This window comes from Vanacampus margaritifer, chromosome 17, assembly GCF_051991255.1.
Source record: "Vanacampus margaritifer isolate UIUO_Vmar chromosome 17, RoL_Vmar_1.0, whole genome shotgun sequence".
NCBI classification, from domain to species: Eukaryota; Metazoa; Chordata; class Actinopteri; order Syngnathiformes; family Syngnathidae; genus Vanacampus; species Vanacampus margaritifer.
Window position 1 is genome coordinate 5,794,867 of NC_135448.1, and position 15,062 is coordinate 5,809,928.

The 15,062-nt window shown below is 35.3% G+C and overlaps 1 protein-coding gene across 3 annotated transcripts; it reads left to right on the forward strand.

Moving 5' to 3' along the window:
• Window positions 1–1,891: 1,891 nt before the first annotated feature.
• Window positions 1,892–12,810, forward strand: stx12 (syntaxin 12). Of its 3 annotated transcripts, none has more exons than XM_077549426.1 (10): window positions 1,892–2,016; window positions 2,640–2,776; window positions 6,014–6,083; window positions 7,843–7,942; window positions 9,055–9,192; window positions 9,900–9,943; window positions 10,962–11,067; window positions 11,164–11,236; window positions 11,732–11,814; window positions 11,984–12,810. In XM_077549426.1, exons 2-10 carry the CDS (start codon window positions 2,677–2,679, stop codon window positions 12,074–12,076), a joined length of 807 nt encoding a protein of 268 aa, XP_077405552.1. In that variant the 5' UTR covers window positions 1,892–2,016; window positions 2,640–2,676; the 3' UTR covers window positions 12,077–12,810. The 3 variants fall into 3 exon arrangements, with proteins under 3 accessions (XP_077405552.1, XP_077405554.1, XP_077405553.1); XM_077549428.1 differs by having other exon boundaries at window positions 1,938–2,020; XM_077549427.1 differs by having other exon boundaries at window positions 1,958–2,106.
• Window positions 12,811–15,062: the final 2,252 nt, after the last annotated feature.

Below are 15,062 nucleotides of genomic sequence, written 5' to 3' on the forward strand. Positions count from 1 at the left end.
TATTATATTTAGACTAGTGGGCCTGCATAGAACATATTATTGTCAATATTTATTTTTTTATTTTTGTGGGGGGCGGGGGGCGGTTGACTTCCCATTTAATCCTTATTTTATCTAAGATATTATTTTAATGTTCAAGCATCCATTACTACAACTCAACCAAAGCTACCAAATGAAAAAAAAAAACTATCTCTCTCTCTCTCTCTCTCTCTCTCTCTCTCTCTCTCTCTCTCTCTCTCTCTCTCTCTCTCCACATTTACATATACTTTTTTCTCACAGCATGCATTTCATCATGCAGAACATGTAATCATGCACTGAAAGATGGGCACATGTACAGGATGTCCACAAAGTCTGGGAACATATTTCACTATTTTATTATTATTTATTTATATTACTTTTCTTTCCTAGAAGGAATATGGCTCTGTCTAAAGAAGAACAAGTCAATTTGGTACTGTTTAGTGCACGAGAAGGATGGTCTTACTGCATAATTGCAAAATTTAACATTTGACCTATTCCTCACATTATGCATTGGAAATGATGGAGGGTGGGTGTTGGAAATATTATTTATCAACATTAAAAATGAATACAACCGTTTTGTTTTAAGAAGTACAGTACTTTGGGCTTTTTTTTTTTTACTATGTGCCCAGACTTTATACAGTTTATTCATTTAGATGTGTTAACACATATATTTAATTACAACCTCTATTTTTGTATATTTATAATGCTAGTTTTTGCTTTAAAGTAAGGGTGAATTTATTTAAGATATTTTGAAATTTATTTCCCAATTCCCCAATGGTTGATAGTTTACTCTCACTTTCATCTGCATTTAGGTGACTTTGCACTTTCTTGCCTTGCTGTCATCTAGTGGTTAGAATATGAAACTGCAGTTGCAAAGTAGACATGCACATACAAGTTTTGTTTTCGCACCCCTAAAGCTAATCACATCACATATTACCATGATGCTTTGCAATTCATATAAAAGCAATGATAGTTTATATTTTACGTGCTTTTATTTCCCGCTGTGCCTGTGGGGTAGTACATTGCAGTACACATAGTTTGACCATTTGTGACTAACTGCCTGTTGTGAAAGATAGCACACTTTTTTTTTTATAAAAAAAAAATCTAACAAAAGTTGAATGTTGCAACATACCACACTTTTCATTTTAAACCATTTTAAAACAGAACACAGGTGTAATAAAAAAAGTTGTCACACAAATTGTTTTATTCAAAATGGTAGCCTAAATACATTTTAATGTTATGTCAGAATTGTATTTATTTATTTTTAGATCCAACACTAAAACTCATCACCTTTTTTTGTTTGTTTGATAACAAAGATGAGATTAAGAGTTTTTTTTCCTTCGATATTTGAATGTTTCGGAAACTCAATATAAAGCAATGGGATTAAATGTGTGGCAAAAAGAAAAAAAAACATTAAGAGATACAGTATAACTATATATAATAAATAATAATAATAAAGTAATCGCAAAAGAAGCACTTGCACATGTATTATTTTATTTTCAGGATTGGGGATTTTTAAAATGTATTTATTTTTATTGAAACTCTGCTTTTAACGTTCACAGCATTAGCGCTTCAAACATGAGTTCAAAATTTCCATATTTGCTTATTAACATTGTGTTAAAACGCAAAGATGGAAACTTTGAACTTAACATTTACAATATTAGAAAAATCAAACAACGTTTCGACATAAAAGGGAAAACCCAAAATTAAAACAATAAAGAAAAAGAAAAATAACCTAAGGCACACAAAATATATCAAATGAGGTAAACTAAAGATAATACACGAATGATTTTTAACGTACAGCATAAATATTTTTCTTGTTTCTTTTCAACTTCAAGGAATGAATATACAAGTCAAATTCTGCAAGGATTGGGGATTTGGAGTAACAAGCTCCACCCACCATACGTGACGTCCGCTGTCATGTGACCGACCAGGAAGGGCAGGATTTTTTTGACGGCAAGAGAAAACATTACGTCTATGTGTTCTTGCACAGCCAAATAAGCAAGTATTTCCCTAATCTATATCATTCTGCATTAAATAATCATTGTTATTAAACCGGTATTGCTGGATTAAACCATAGCCGATTTGAAGGTGACATTAAATGTCAATTAATTCCTTGAATGTTTTTCTGGTCTTTTAGCTTCACGTAGCTAGAATGCTAACAGCTGAGCAGAGCTTGGTTTCGTCTACGCAAATTTGCCTTAATCCACAGCAATGTGGATCCGTATGCGAATGTGGTATCTGGGCCTCGGCGCTTGTATAAATTATTCACACTATATGTTCTCACTGTGGGTGAACAAATCTAATGGACGTGTTTGGGTGTTTATTTCGGTCATTTCCAGCGAGGCTTTAGCTGACTAACCACTCAGCAAGCTCTGGTTAATCAGTGTTAGCTGACCTCATTCGAAGTCCAATTAAGTTATAGAGTCCTAATTATTCCGGAACCGTACTGGGATCACTTTAGTCGTCACTATAGTCACCACTCATTTGCCACACAAATAAAGCCTTGTGATAAGCAGCCATACTGTAGGTTTGCTCAGTTTACCCTACTGACAATTGAACTATTACACCTTAAACTCAATGCATGTGTACAGTATTTGACACGTATTTCCATTTGTGTGCAGCCAAAATTTCAAGCCAAACGGTCCTCGGAGAGATAACATGTCGTTCAGTCAAGGAGACAGTTATCGTCAAGTCCCTCGGGACTTCACCAGCCTCATCCAAACATGCACCTCCAATATCCAGAAGATCACACAAAACAGTAAGTGCTGCTGCCTCGTATTAATCTCAAACTGAGTTTAAAATATGACAAGAATTACTCGTGCTTTAAATGGGGACTATGCCAGGATGTAGCACATGTAAGTGATTGCATGAATGTTAGTGGAGAATTTTCAAGCAGGTATTGTTTTGGAATGGATTGTCATTTTTAGACACAGTTTGTTCAAGGAAAGTGATTTTTAAGTTAACAGTCTCCCATAGGAAACTAGCGATTGAGAATTAATGTTGGACTTGTTAGCCACCCACACCCTTTTTTGAATTTACTATAATCAGTGAGGTGTTGCAGTTTTCAGGCTGGATTTACACTGCATGTCCATGCGTCCAATTCCAATTTAATGTCTTTATTAATTTATTTGAATGTCTTTATTCATTTATTTGAATGTCTATTTAATTGTATATTTCGAGTGACACATATCCCAAATTGCAACTGATTCTGATTCTGTGCATTTTTCCCCATTCCATGCCACCATTACTCGTATCCGAATAGTGCCACTCGAGCAAAAAAAAAAAAAGAGGGCGTAATTGTGTACGTTAGACCATGCAGAGGTTGACCACAAATTCCACAATCCATTGTGGGAGGCTGCTCTCTTTTTTTTTTGGGGGGGGGATGCAGAATCCGTGGCTGTGCAATTAATCGAAATTAAATTACAACTGCAATTATTACACCCCACAATTACAAAATGAGCATAATAGTAAAACAAAAGATTATTAATACTAATTTTTGAGTTATTTAAATTCAGTCATTTGTACCTTTTTAAAAGTTTAAAATAACTAATTAATACATTTTTGTTTCATCCAAAACAAACTTGCATAATTATTGTTTCAAATAATTTTATTTGTTTTAATATTTTTTACGGTCAAACATGTTCTTGTTTTGCACCAAAATATTAATGATCGAGAGTGCATTTATTACTAAAATAATCATGATTAATATCCCTAGTAACTATAGTATGTGTTTGTTGAATTACGAATTTTGAGGTTCACTGGTTGAAAAAGCCCAAATCACAACACACTAAGGTTGTTTTTTAAAGATTATTATTGTCAGATTATTTTGCGATAACATCACAATTTCTGATATGTGATTTAGCACCGGAGTGGAGCGTAACATTCATGAACCGTATTTCACTTGCTGCCATTCTGTCAATGATTACCTTGTGAGTTATTCATATTGCAAATGTAGGCAGATATGAAAATAATTATTTTATTTCAATGAAGGCCTCTCTTTGAGAAGATTGTGTGTCTCATGATGTAACTTGTGAGTTAATGTCTAGAGTTAAAATAAAGACAGAGGGCCTTTGTTTTCTCCCAATGAACAGAGATTGGGCCATGTGATGTGACTGTCACATGCTGCTTCTTAAGCCACTTGCACACTGCCTTTCCGTTAAATCGTCTCATCAAAGGCGTTGCAGTGGAGATTAATTCACTCGCTGCTTTCAGACAAGTCAAGGAAGTGGGACATTGCCATGTTCTAATTGTGTGGTCTCAGAGTTGTTGTGGCTTGCTCAATTAAGATAATTCGATACAGTACATGACAATGTCAGTACGTTAAACATATGACAGTGAATCTGTAAAGAGTCAGAAAGAAAGCCAGATTATCTGACCACTGACCAGTATGTAAGGGGCATTAGAGTGCTATTAGCTCCTTACATATTAGCCACTTTCACACTGCATTCTCGGTAAATTGATGTATCACAGGGTTTATAGTACAACCAGGATTTATTTGCCTGCCACTTTTCAGACAGAACTCACTATAGCATGACATTGCCATGTTCAAAATACGTCCCGTCCCCAATTACTCATTCACTTCCAGCCATTTTCACTGAAGCAACCCCCTTCGCTGCCGGCTGTTTTACTGGATTTTGACTGATGTTGCAAGGTCCGCAGAATATTCTGTTCTATTACTATAAAAACATAGAACCTACCAAAAGAAAGATTAGAGACTCTTCTGTCATCAGGACAAAAAAAGTACATTTGTATCTGTTTTCGTTTTGCAGCAATCAGCATTTGAATATAGCTAAGTTTGATCATTATTCACAAACCTGTTGAAAACACTGTCAAAAAGAGCTTGTCGCAACATGGCGCTGGTTGATCTCTTATACTCTGCTGCCACCTGCTTGCCGTTTTTTTGCAATAACTACATTGCTTTAAGCGACCTCTTCATGTCAGAAGCTGTATCAAAGCCTTCTGTATGTTCTAGCATGAAAAAAACTAGAGCTGTCAAACGATTACATTTTTAAATCAGATTAATCACATTTTGGAATTTTGATTAATCTCAATTAATCGCTTAACTCTTTGACTGCCAAAAACGTTAAATAACGTTTAGTAAAATCCTAGGGAGGAGTGCCAAAGACGTTAAATGACGTTTGTTTCAAAACAGAGGTGAAACTAACCATTTTCTATTGTTGATTACTGAAAAACGGAATAAGGTAGAAACAAACTTTTTTTGATGAAAGATGAGAGTCCAATCTTTCATTTGGTAGTATGTGTGTTTCCATAGTCCAAACACATAATTTTCTGTGGACCTTGAAAGATCAGTCAAAATGATAAATCGGCTGGCACCCACGGCATCCCTTTTCTGAAAACGTCTGGCAGTCAAAGAGTTAATAAAAAAAGGCTTTTTTAATCAACATTTTTGTCCCGCCAAATTTGAAGAGCACCGTTTATGTGTTAATTATTTTGATATTTAATGTTATGAGGACGTCTTCAACATTTTTTGATCCACTGCACACGCTCATCCGCCTCTTTTTCTAATCAGTTAATTACTTGCATAATTTAGAAAAGGATATTATATATATATAGATATCAATATTTTGACATGCACAAATATTCTAAATGTGATACACAAACATTTATTAAATGCTTTACTTTAATGCATGTATTCATGTTTATTGCTCAAACACAACCTGTGCTACCTTAAACGTAGCCATCCGCTGTCACGCTAAAGGATCATCTATGGTCAAAATTAATAGTGCGATTAATCTGCGTTAATTCATGATTAATGCGATCATTTTTTGTTATTAATTAATCAGTTAATGCTTTAACTTTGACAGCACTAGAAAAAACATTAAAAAAAAACGTTCTACTAAAACGGCGCAAATTCCTTTACTGAAGCCCTTAAAAGACCCTTGCCACGGTTGCCACCATGTCACATCCGATCAAACAGACAAGTGTTGCATTTTCTCTACAGATTCACATTTATTTTCTTTCTTTCCTCTGACAGCCGCTCAAATCAAGAATATGGTGAGCCAGTTGGGGACCAGACAAGACAACAGTGAACTTCAGGATCGGCTGTATGTACTCACGAAACAGAAATTGTCAGCTTCATTGTTTGAACTGTTAACTGTGCAGACACATTTTTCAACATTTTAACACTAGGTCACTAAATGTAATGAAGCAGACACTCACATATTTCACTGTTGAGCACAACACTAGCTTACGGTAGACTTAAATTAAGCACATATACATATAGAAAGTTTGTCTATATGGTAAAAACACCCACAATATATCGTCTCAACTTAATTGTCACATAATTGCACAGTCAAGCTTGAGGAGTTGCAAAGTTTTACATATTCCTCATAATCCTTCATATGGTTGTTTGCAAGCGGAGAAACGGATTTGTCGTTGAACAGCACTTCACTTTAACCATTTTTCAGCAGATCTTATATACAAATAGGGCACGACCTATATGCGTTTTTTAGGCTGATGCGATACAGATTTTTGGCAGAAAAAAAAATATTGATTATCGATTAATCGGCCGATTATTTAAAAAAAAAAATGTATATAATGCATCCATGGTGTACACACTTAAAGTGAGTACAGAAGAAAGTTACGATTGAATTCTATTAAAATAACTTGTTTTTTACACATTGGGAAGAATTTGTGCCTTTGCGTAGTGTTATCTCACCTGTGGGTATGTCTTCCCTCAGCATTTTTGTGTGATTATTCGTTATTTATATGAAGGAAAAACACACAGTCGATGCTAACTTCCGGTTAGCAATTGAATGGGATCCTCCCTTCGCTTTTAGCATTAGCGCTAGGCTAGCAATGTTTTAAAAACGAAACATGTTTTGTATTTAATATACAGTGGATGTTATTATTATTGTTGTGTGTTTAGTTTTACAGTTACCTCCAGTTACCAGTTACTGGGATGTCATTGAACAGCTTAAAGGACGCTTAGGGACAACAGAATAACCAGAATAACATACGCTACACACTTGCTAGTTGCTAATGCTATGCAAGCAAAATGGTGCATTCGGGGTACTTTATAAGCGTCGGAAACTTCGGTTTTCTTTGATTATAACGTTTTAAGGGTAAAATAATCAGCCATTTGGCCCAATTGGCAATTTTTTGGGCAGATGTTTGAAGGGAAATAATCAGCTGATTATAATCGGCGGCTGGTTAATCGGTCGGGCCCTAATACAATGTTATTTTGACCAACATCAGTCTTGTCCAACCCGAACCATTTCTAGGGTAGAAGCCGTGGAAATACATTTAAAAATATGCGGGAAGATGACCTTGAAAAAATAATTACATGATAACTTGCAATCGCAATATTGAGAAAACAATCACATAATTTTTCCAAATTGCTTGCCATTGAGTCACATGAATCCTGTCTGCTGATTGGATGAATGGTGTCTGAAGATAGACTTTCCAGTTTCCACCTCCCTGTAGTCTATGCACTCATTCAGTTGTTTTCGTTTCAAGACAGTATGAATACTCGAACTTCTTTTGTATATTCTTCTCGTCATATTTCAAAGTCTTGTTGAGTCTTGTGGGTGAAATGTCAGAGAAAAGCCACAGAGCAGCCATTACCCTGTGAAGCCTGCCAAAGGATGCCACGTGAGGTTCCTTGAGGTCTTGCACGTGCAACACACTGTGGCAGTTTGACTTTCAATAATCCCCCCCAAACTAAAATTCCATAAAAGGACCTAAGGGGTTTTCAACACTAGAACAATTGAAGAAAACAGACACTCATACCATTCTTTGTATAACAAAAAAATAATAATCATGATGTTGTGATGGACTGTGAACTTGTTTCTGTTTCCACAGGCAGCAGATACAACACTACACTAACCAGCTTGCAAAAGAAACCAACAAGCACCTGAAGGAGTTCGGCTCACTTCTTTTGCCAACCTCACCTTCAGAGCAAGTTAGTACAGCACACAGTAATCTTATCTTGTAGCCCTGAAATGTCATTTTAAAATCGCTGCCATCAATGTAATAATGTGAAATGATCAATAACCCTGTACATCAGTATGACATATTATTGAGGTCTACATCCTCATCAGGGATAGACCGATTATCAGCTGGGGCGATTATCGGCGCCGATATTGAGCATATCGACATCGGCCATTTTGAAGAATCATACGGCCGTTAATAGATCCATTTGACTCTATTATGCCAAACGTATCATTAAATACAAGACATTTTGAGCCCTCTATTTCACGAGTATAATATTTTTTTCCCCATTAAAACCCTGACATATGATCTGACACATGTATTGCACAGATAATCCACTAAAGGGCAGTATCACCCAGCTGATGGATTTTCCAGCGACCTTGCAAGATCGCCCCAATTGAGAAAAGAGAGACAAGACACCTTTACTTATTAATAGTGGGAAATGTTCTTTCTAATTTTTGGAAATACTAATATGTTGACATGTCTGTTTATTATTATATTTTTGACGGTTTTAAATGTACAAATTTAAAGCATTATGGCCGGTTGTATTAATTTGACACAAATCAAAAGTCATATGTGGAAGTAATATATATATATATACACACACACACAAATAAATACATTTGTATTTAATTTTTGAATTATATTTTTTATATTCATATTTATTTTTACTTTTAGTCATTTATTTATTTATAAAGTCATTTATTTTAGTCATTTGTTTATTTATTTAGTCATTTATTAATTTTTTATTTTGGCAGTTTTGGTCTATACTGCTGGGACGAAATGTTATTCTTGGGTTGGACTTTGTCGTTGCAAACTGCCTTTCAATGGTGGAGTTTGTATTTTTTACATTTTTGATGCAGATATTTTCCCTTTTAGTGTAAATTAATATCGGCTCTAAATATTGGTTATCCGCGTCCCTGACTACTAATCATCGTTATCGGCCCTGAAAAAAAAAAACATATCAATCTATCGCTAATCCTCATGATTGTGTTCAGTGTTACATGCAGAGTGCTTGCTCTTCACACAATTTCACTTCTTATCTTGACTGCGGCCATCTTTCCTTCACCCTGCGGTTTCCAGAGGCAGCAGAAGATTCAGCGGGAAAGGCTTATGAATGATTTCTCCGCCGCTCTCAACAACTTCCAAGCAATCCAGCGGCGTGCAGCGGAGAAGGAGAAGGAATCAGTAGCCCGAGCAAGAGCCGGATCTCGCCTATCAGTACGTAGCAGGCTGTGAAGTTTTTATAAATTATTCACGGTAATACAGTATTTAAGCTTACATAGTTTAAAGGCACGTCACCCCCCCCCCCCCCAAAACATTGTGGGGGGGGGCTGACAATAATATGTTCTTTGCAGACCCACTGGTCTACATATGGTATTCTGGTTAATATTGCGTTAGTGGAATATGAGTTAATCAGCAAAATCCATCCATTTTGCTCCAGCTCAGGCTCAGGCAACGACCAATCACAGCTCACCTGTTTTCTGAAGCTGAGCTTTGATTGGTTGTTACCTGAGACCTGTGCAACGTTGATGTAATCTTCAGTCGACAGCAAGTAGCAAAATGGCCGCACCCTGAGATGGATACAAACATCTGGATTTTGCACTAAACTCATATTCCACAAATGTAATATTAATCAGAATGTCATGTTTTGACTAGTGAGGTCACATATGACATAATATTGTCAAGAAATGTTTAAGGTTGACTTCCACTTAAAAAATATTGTCTTTGTTTTATGTTTAGTTTGACAGCCCCCCCCCCCCCCCCAAAAAAAATGATATGGTTTAGTTTGTGTTTACATTGCATGACACTTTATTGCAAATGCTGCTCTGACAATGAACCAAAGTCATGTAAATCACCTCACCTAAACATTTGAATTTCAAACATTATAGCCAGTCAGCATCCCCCCCCCCCCCCTTGTTTTTCAGGCTGAAGACAGTTTGCGAGATGAAAAGCTTGTGTCTTTCGATAAGTAAGTGAATGCAAGATTTTTCCAGTTATGACATTTACGTATTGGTGCAAGTGAGTACTTTATTGATCCTGAAGAACATTCGGGATTTGTATTGACTGGAAGTGCATTATTTTGCTGAAGCATTCCCACATATGTTATTGTGATTTTTATTCTCCACATTTTTTTTCCCGTGAAACAACTCCCACATAATACTTCCGATTTACACCGTTCAAATTTCAACTTGCTTCAAAAATTCATGACTCCCGGGGTATATATCGTCTTATTCCACGTAACTTACAGTATTCGCATAATTTAACGTTAAATATCCGGGACTGACATTGAACTTTTCCATGGCCACTTCCATGCATACAACTTATCATCATTGCCAGATCTCTGATATTATTATTGATATTGCTAGGTGGCGCAGTTGGTAAAGTGCATTGTCCAGGAGGTTGCAGGTTCGAATCCCATCTTTGACTGTACATTGCAAATATATCCATAGCCGTTATGCTAAGTGTATGTATACCAACTGACTATCATATCAGGAAATAGATTATAATTTCACTTGAATAACCCTTACCAACCATAGATGATTGCATTTCAAGTTTTATTTTTATCCATTTGTCATTTAACTACAATTAAAAATGGTAATTTTTACATAATTTATCTTTCAGTTTACTTCATAAGGACATGCATTCAAATTTTAGCATTCAGCTTCTCAGCATTCCCATGCAATTTCTGCAGAAATTGCTCTTTGTCTAGTTTTTAGAATGAATTTGTCTGGAATTTAGAAATTATTAATTAAATGGCCATTCATTAATATTATTAATAATTCGATGACTTAAAGTCGCACAGAGTCAGCGTTGTTTCAGATGAAATGGTGTAAAAAGAATATTGTTGCCAAAATTGACAATAGTTTTACTTGGTAGTAACTTCAGGAAACACTGAACACAGTAGTTAAACAAAACATTGTCAGTGTCAATCCACATACATACTCACACAGATAGAATCCAACTCTTCACTGTTTTATGGCCAACAGTCAGGATGACTGGGGTCAAATGACCACTCAGACGGAGGAGGCGGCCATCACAGAGGAGGACCTGGAACTTATTAAGGAGAGAGAAACAAACATCAGACAACTGGAGGTCAGCATCTTCCTCTCGATAGTCATCACCCAATCAAAATTCCTAATACATCACTGCGACATCACTTTTGTTTATTGTTCTTGTTGTTTGTTACAGTCAGACATTTTGGATGTCAACCAGATTTTTAAGGACCTCGCAGTGATGATCCATGATCAAGGAGAGATGATTGGTGAGAAGAAGCAGTTTTTCTCAATCAAAAAGTTGTTTGACAGTAAAAGTAAACGAATGGAATCATGAATTTATAAATAAAATGAACCCAATACACTTGGTTGTTTTCCTCAAATTTTTTATTAAATTGTCACGCCGTCCAACAGTTGGATCAGTGGAGAAAACATATATATATATTATGTATATAATATATGTATATATAATGTATTTTATATATATATATATTATGTATATAATATATGTATATATAATGTATTTTATATATATATATATATATATATTATATATATATATATATATATATATATATATATATTATGTATATAATATATGTATATATAATGTATTTTATATATATATATTATACATATATATATATATATATATTATGTATTTTATATATATTATATATATGTATATATAATTATCAAAATATATTTTTATATTTGTTTCATATTGCACACCTTTACTATACACTGCATGTGTTGTTTTGCAGATAGCATTGAGGCAAATGTGGAGAATGCTGAAGTTCATGTGGAGCGAGGAGCAGAGCAACTACAGAGAGCCGCCTTCTACCAAGTAAGTTTTTCTTTAGTGTTAATGTACTGTCTACTTGTCTAGTAGTGTATTTAGTTTTAGATTATGCTGCTATATAAAGTAATCATAGCATTATCAATTTCACTTTATGTACTCAGATTGACTCCTTCCTTTAATCCCTGCTAACAACATTTTGCTTGCCTTATGCCAGCAAAAGTCCCGGAAGAAGATGTGCATCCTGGCATTGGTTTGCTCCATTGCGCTGGTCATTCTTGGTATCATCATCTGGCAGGTGTCCAAGTGACTTCACTCCACGCTAATTGCATCATTATTGTTAAATTTTACGTCGTCCTCCTCCCACCTGAAAGTACCTGCTTGGCATCACAAGAAGAGCGGATAGAAACTGTACTGCTCACTACATCAGGATCGCCGGCATAGATTAGTGCAGAGCTGCAAACATGTTAAGCTCAGCCGACCACGGATTTTGTGTGTGTTTTTTTTCTTGGTAAAAGAGCAACACACATTTGAACTGTTTTAAGGGGAATTGAGGTGGTGTAGGGGAGTGAATTATTTGGTTTTCTTTTCTGCACTAATACTCACTGTCGCTGTTTTTCAAATGTTTAATTATTGCAATTAGCAGACCAAACCAGGAAGGAATATATAAGATTATGATTGGGGCGGCTTGTGTGTATTACTTTGGTCATCTCTTCTCGTGGCACCTTCTCATAAAAAAAAGGGTTTATATTGCATAGTTGAAGTATTGCGTTTGCAAGTCAGTTGTAAACATTGCTGAGAGTTGGCTAGGGCCTTTAGTAAACACATGACCGGGATGACTCCTGGTGGTGATTGTAGTATAACTGTTGTATACAGTACATGTCTTAACAGGTCAAAGTAAATCCATATTTGTAAATATTACACTGTTCTGCATTATAGCCTGCCATATACAGTATATCGCAAACGCAATGCCTGTCCTAAGAAGCATTGAATTGATTTATATGACTCATGTCAGTATATGTAATAAATGTCTTGATTACAGTGCTTCAACTGTGATTTTTTTTTTGTTTCTTTGTTTTGATTACACAATGCTTTGTCAAAAATTAGAGCGGAATCAAGATAAATTATTTTCAATGTATAGGTGGGATTGTGCGGAAAGGCAGGTATTTGGTACCGTTTTAACAAATAAAATTTTACTTTAACTCAAAACTGAGGAACGGAAGTAGAATACTAATTAGGATTACATCCTATAAAGTCAACACCAACAGCCTCAACAGGCAAATGCTGAATTTGGAAAAGCAATTCTGGCTATAGTAGGACCACAAGGGGGCAATGATGTATTTCGCATTGTGAAAGAGGCTTACATTCGGGGTCTATTATCTACCATTTATCCTCACTAGGGTCGCGGGCAGATGTAGCCAAACATCCATTCACACCTACGGACAATTTATCAAGGATACAGTAGGTTACACCATCCAAATTTACATAGTTACATAGGCAGAAAATTTCTAATCTAGTTACATAAAACAACTAGGACAATTTGTTGGCCTCACAGTCAAGAGTCTGAAAATTTTCTTTACAAATATATAACCCCCCCCCCCCCCCAATCCCCTCACAATCTAAAAAAAAAAGAAAATAATATGACTTCAGTAGCAACACCACCCGTTTTTATCCATCTCGGGGCGGCCATTTTGTCAGATGCTGTCCACTGAAAATGACACAACCGTTGCTCAGGGCTCAGGTAACGACCAATCACGGCTGCCCAGGTTTCTGAAGCTGAGCCGTGATTGTTTTTTTTTTGTAATTATTATTATTATAACATTTATTGAACATAGAATAATAATACAAATACCAGTCAATCCAATTTACATGACTCATATAATAAAATAAAATAACAATTTGAAACTGGGAGAACCCCCCCCCCACACACACACACACACACAATAACATTCTGGTAGCTCCCAGTTATTATTATTATTATTATTATTATATTTTTATTTTTAAATAATTCTGCATGGATATTAATTATCAAATGACATTTCTTGTTTGTTACAAATCTAAGAGATGTAAAATAATTGTCAATTTCAATAAAAAAATTATTTGAATAAAGGTTTCAAGTTTACACATTTATATTTATGGATATAACATTTTCCCAATAAAACATACAAATTAACCAAAGCTGACAATTTGTTGTTGTTAGATTCAAAAAGGGTAATAATGTTTTTTCCATCCAATATAATCTTGTTTTGATTCACACATAAAATCATTTTCAATATCCTTCCAAAAAGCAACACTAATGGGGCAATCAAAAAATAAATGTGTTACACTTTCTGGTACAACTTTACAAAAAGAACATTTGTCATCAATATTTACAAAACGTGAAACACACATGTTTGTTGGATAAATATTGTGTAACATTTTTAAATGTAGTTCTCTAACTTTATTTGTAATGAAGAACTTAAAAGGAACAGGCCATGCTTTACTCCTACTAATATTCCTAAATAGAGTATTCAAAAAATAATTCCAGCTGTCATAATCTTTCTAACTTTGTATAGAGATTCTCTGATGTTTTATATAATTTATGATTTATATAAAGAATATTGCTATTTGCTGGTTGATCATTTTGGTTATTATAACACTTAATTAATTCTATTATTTCACTAGGGCTGGAATTTATCATGATCGGTCGTTACCTGAGCCTTATAGTGGAGCAACTGTGATGTCATTTTCAGTTGACAGCAAATGGCAAAATGGCCACCCCATGATATGGATAAAAACGAGTGGATTTAGCTTCTTGATTCATTTTCCACAAAGGCATCAAAATTCCGTGTTTAGACTAGTTAATTACACATCCTTGTAAAGATTTTTGTGTTGAATTTCTCCATAAGCACTGATGACGTCGTGGTACATTCTATTGCCTTTCATGCAGACGTAAACCAAGACCCCCCAAAAAGTATGTCGGTTGTGTCTGCATGTGCATTAAACATTAAATCTGTGCCACACAAATCATGCAAACGACATGCTCTGGCGACCCCTAATGGCCCAAACCGAAAGTGGATAATAAATGGATGGATGGCTCCATGATTTAAGTCAATTGCCGAAATACTTTTGAGCCCTAAAATGCAGGTAGTGGCCCAAATAAATGCCATCTTTTTTGAACTCACACACTTCAAGCATGTTCACAGTTTTATTTCAAATCCATGAGGCACAATCATAAAGTCTCTCCAAATACATTTGGACCCAACGACATTGGGTGGCGACTGGAACATTCTGCAGATCCTTATTGTTACTATTGC

Bases quoted from the DNA above. Each gene is read 5' to 3' on its own strand.
- stx12 (XM_077549426.1), top strand. From the start codon at position 2,677: ATGTCGTTCAGTCAAGGAGACAGTTATCGTCAAGTCCCTCGGGACTTC. The intron at 9,193-9,899 runs GTACGTAGCAGG...CTTGTTTTTCAG, and splicing joins GAGCCGGATCTCGCCTATCA to GCTGAAGACAGTTTGCGAGA. The intron at 9,944-10,961 runs GTAAGTGAATGC...TATGGCCAACAG, and splicing joins AAGCTTGTGTCTTTCGATAA to TCAGGATGACTGGGGTCAAA.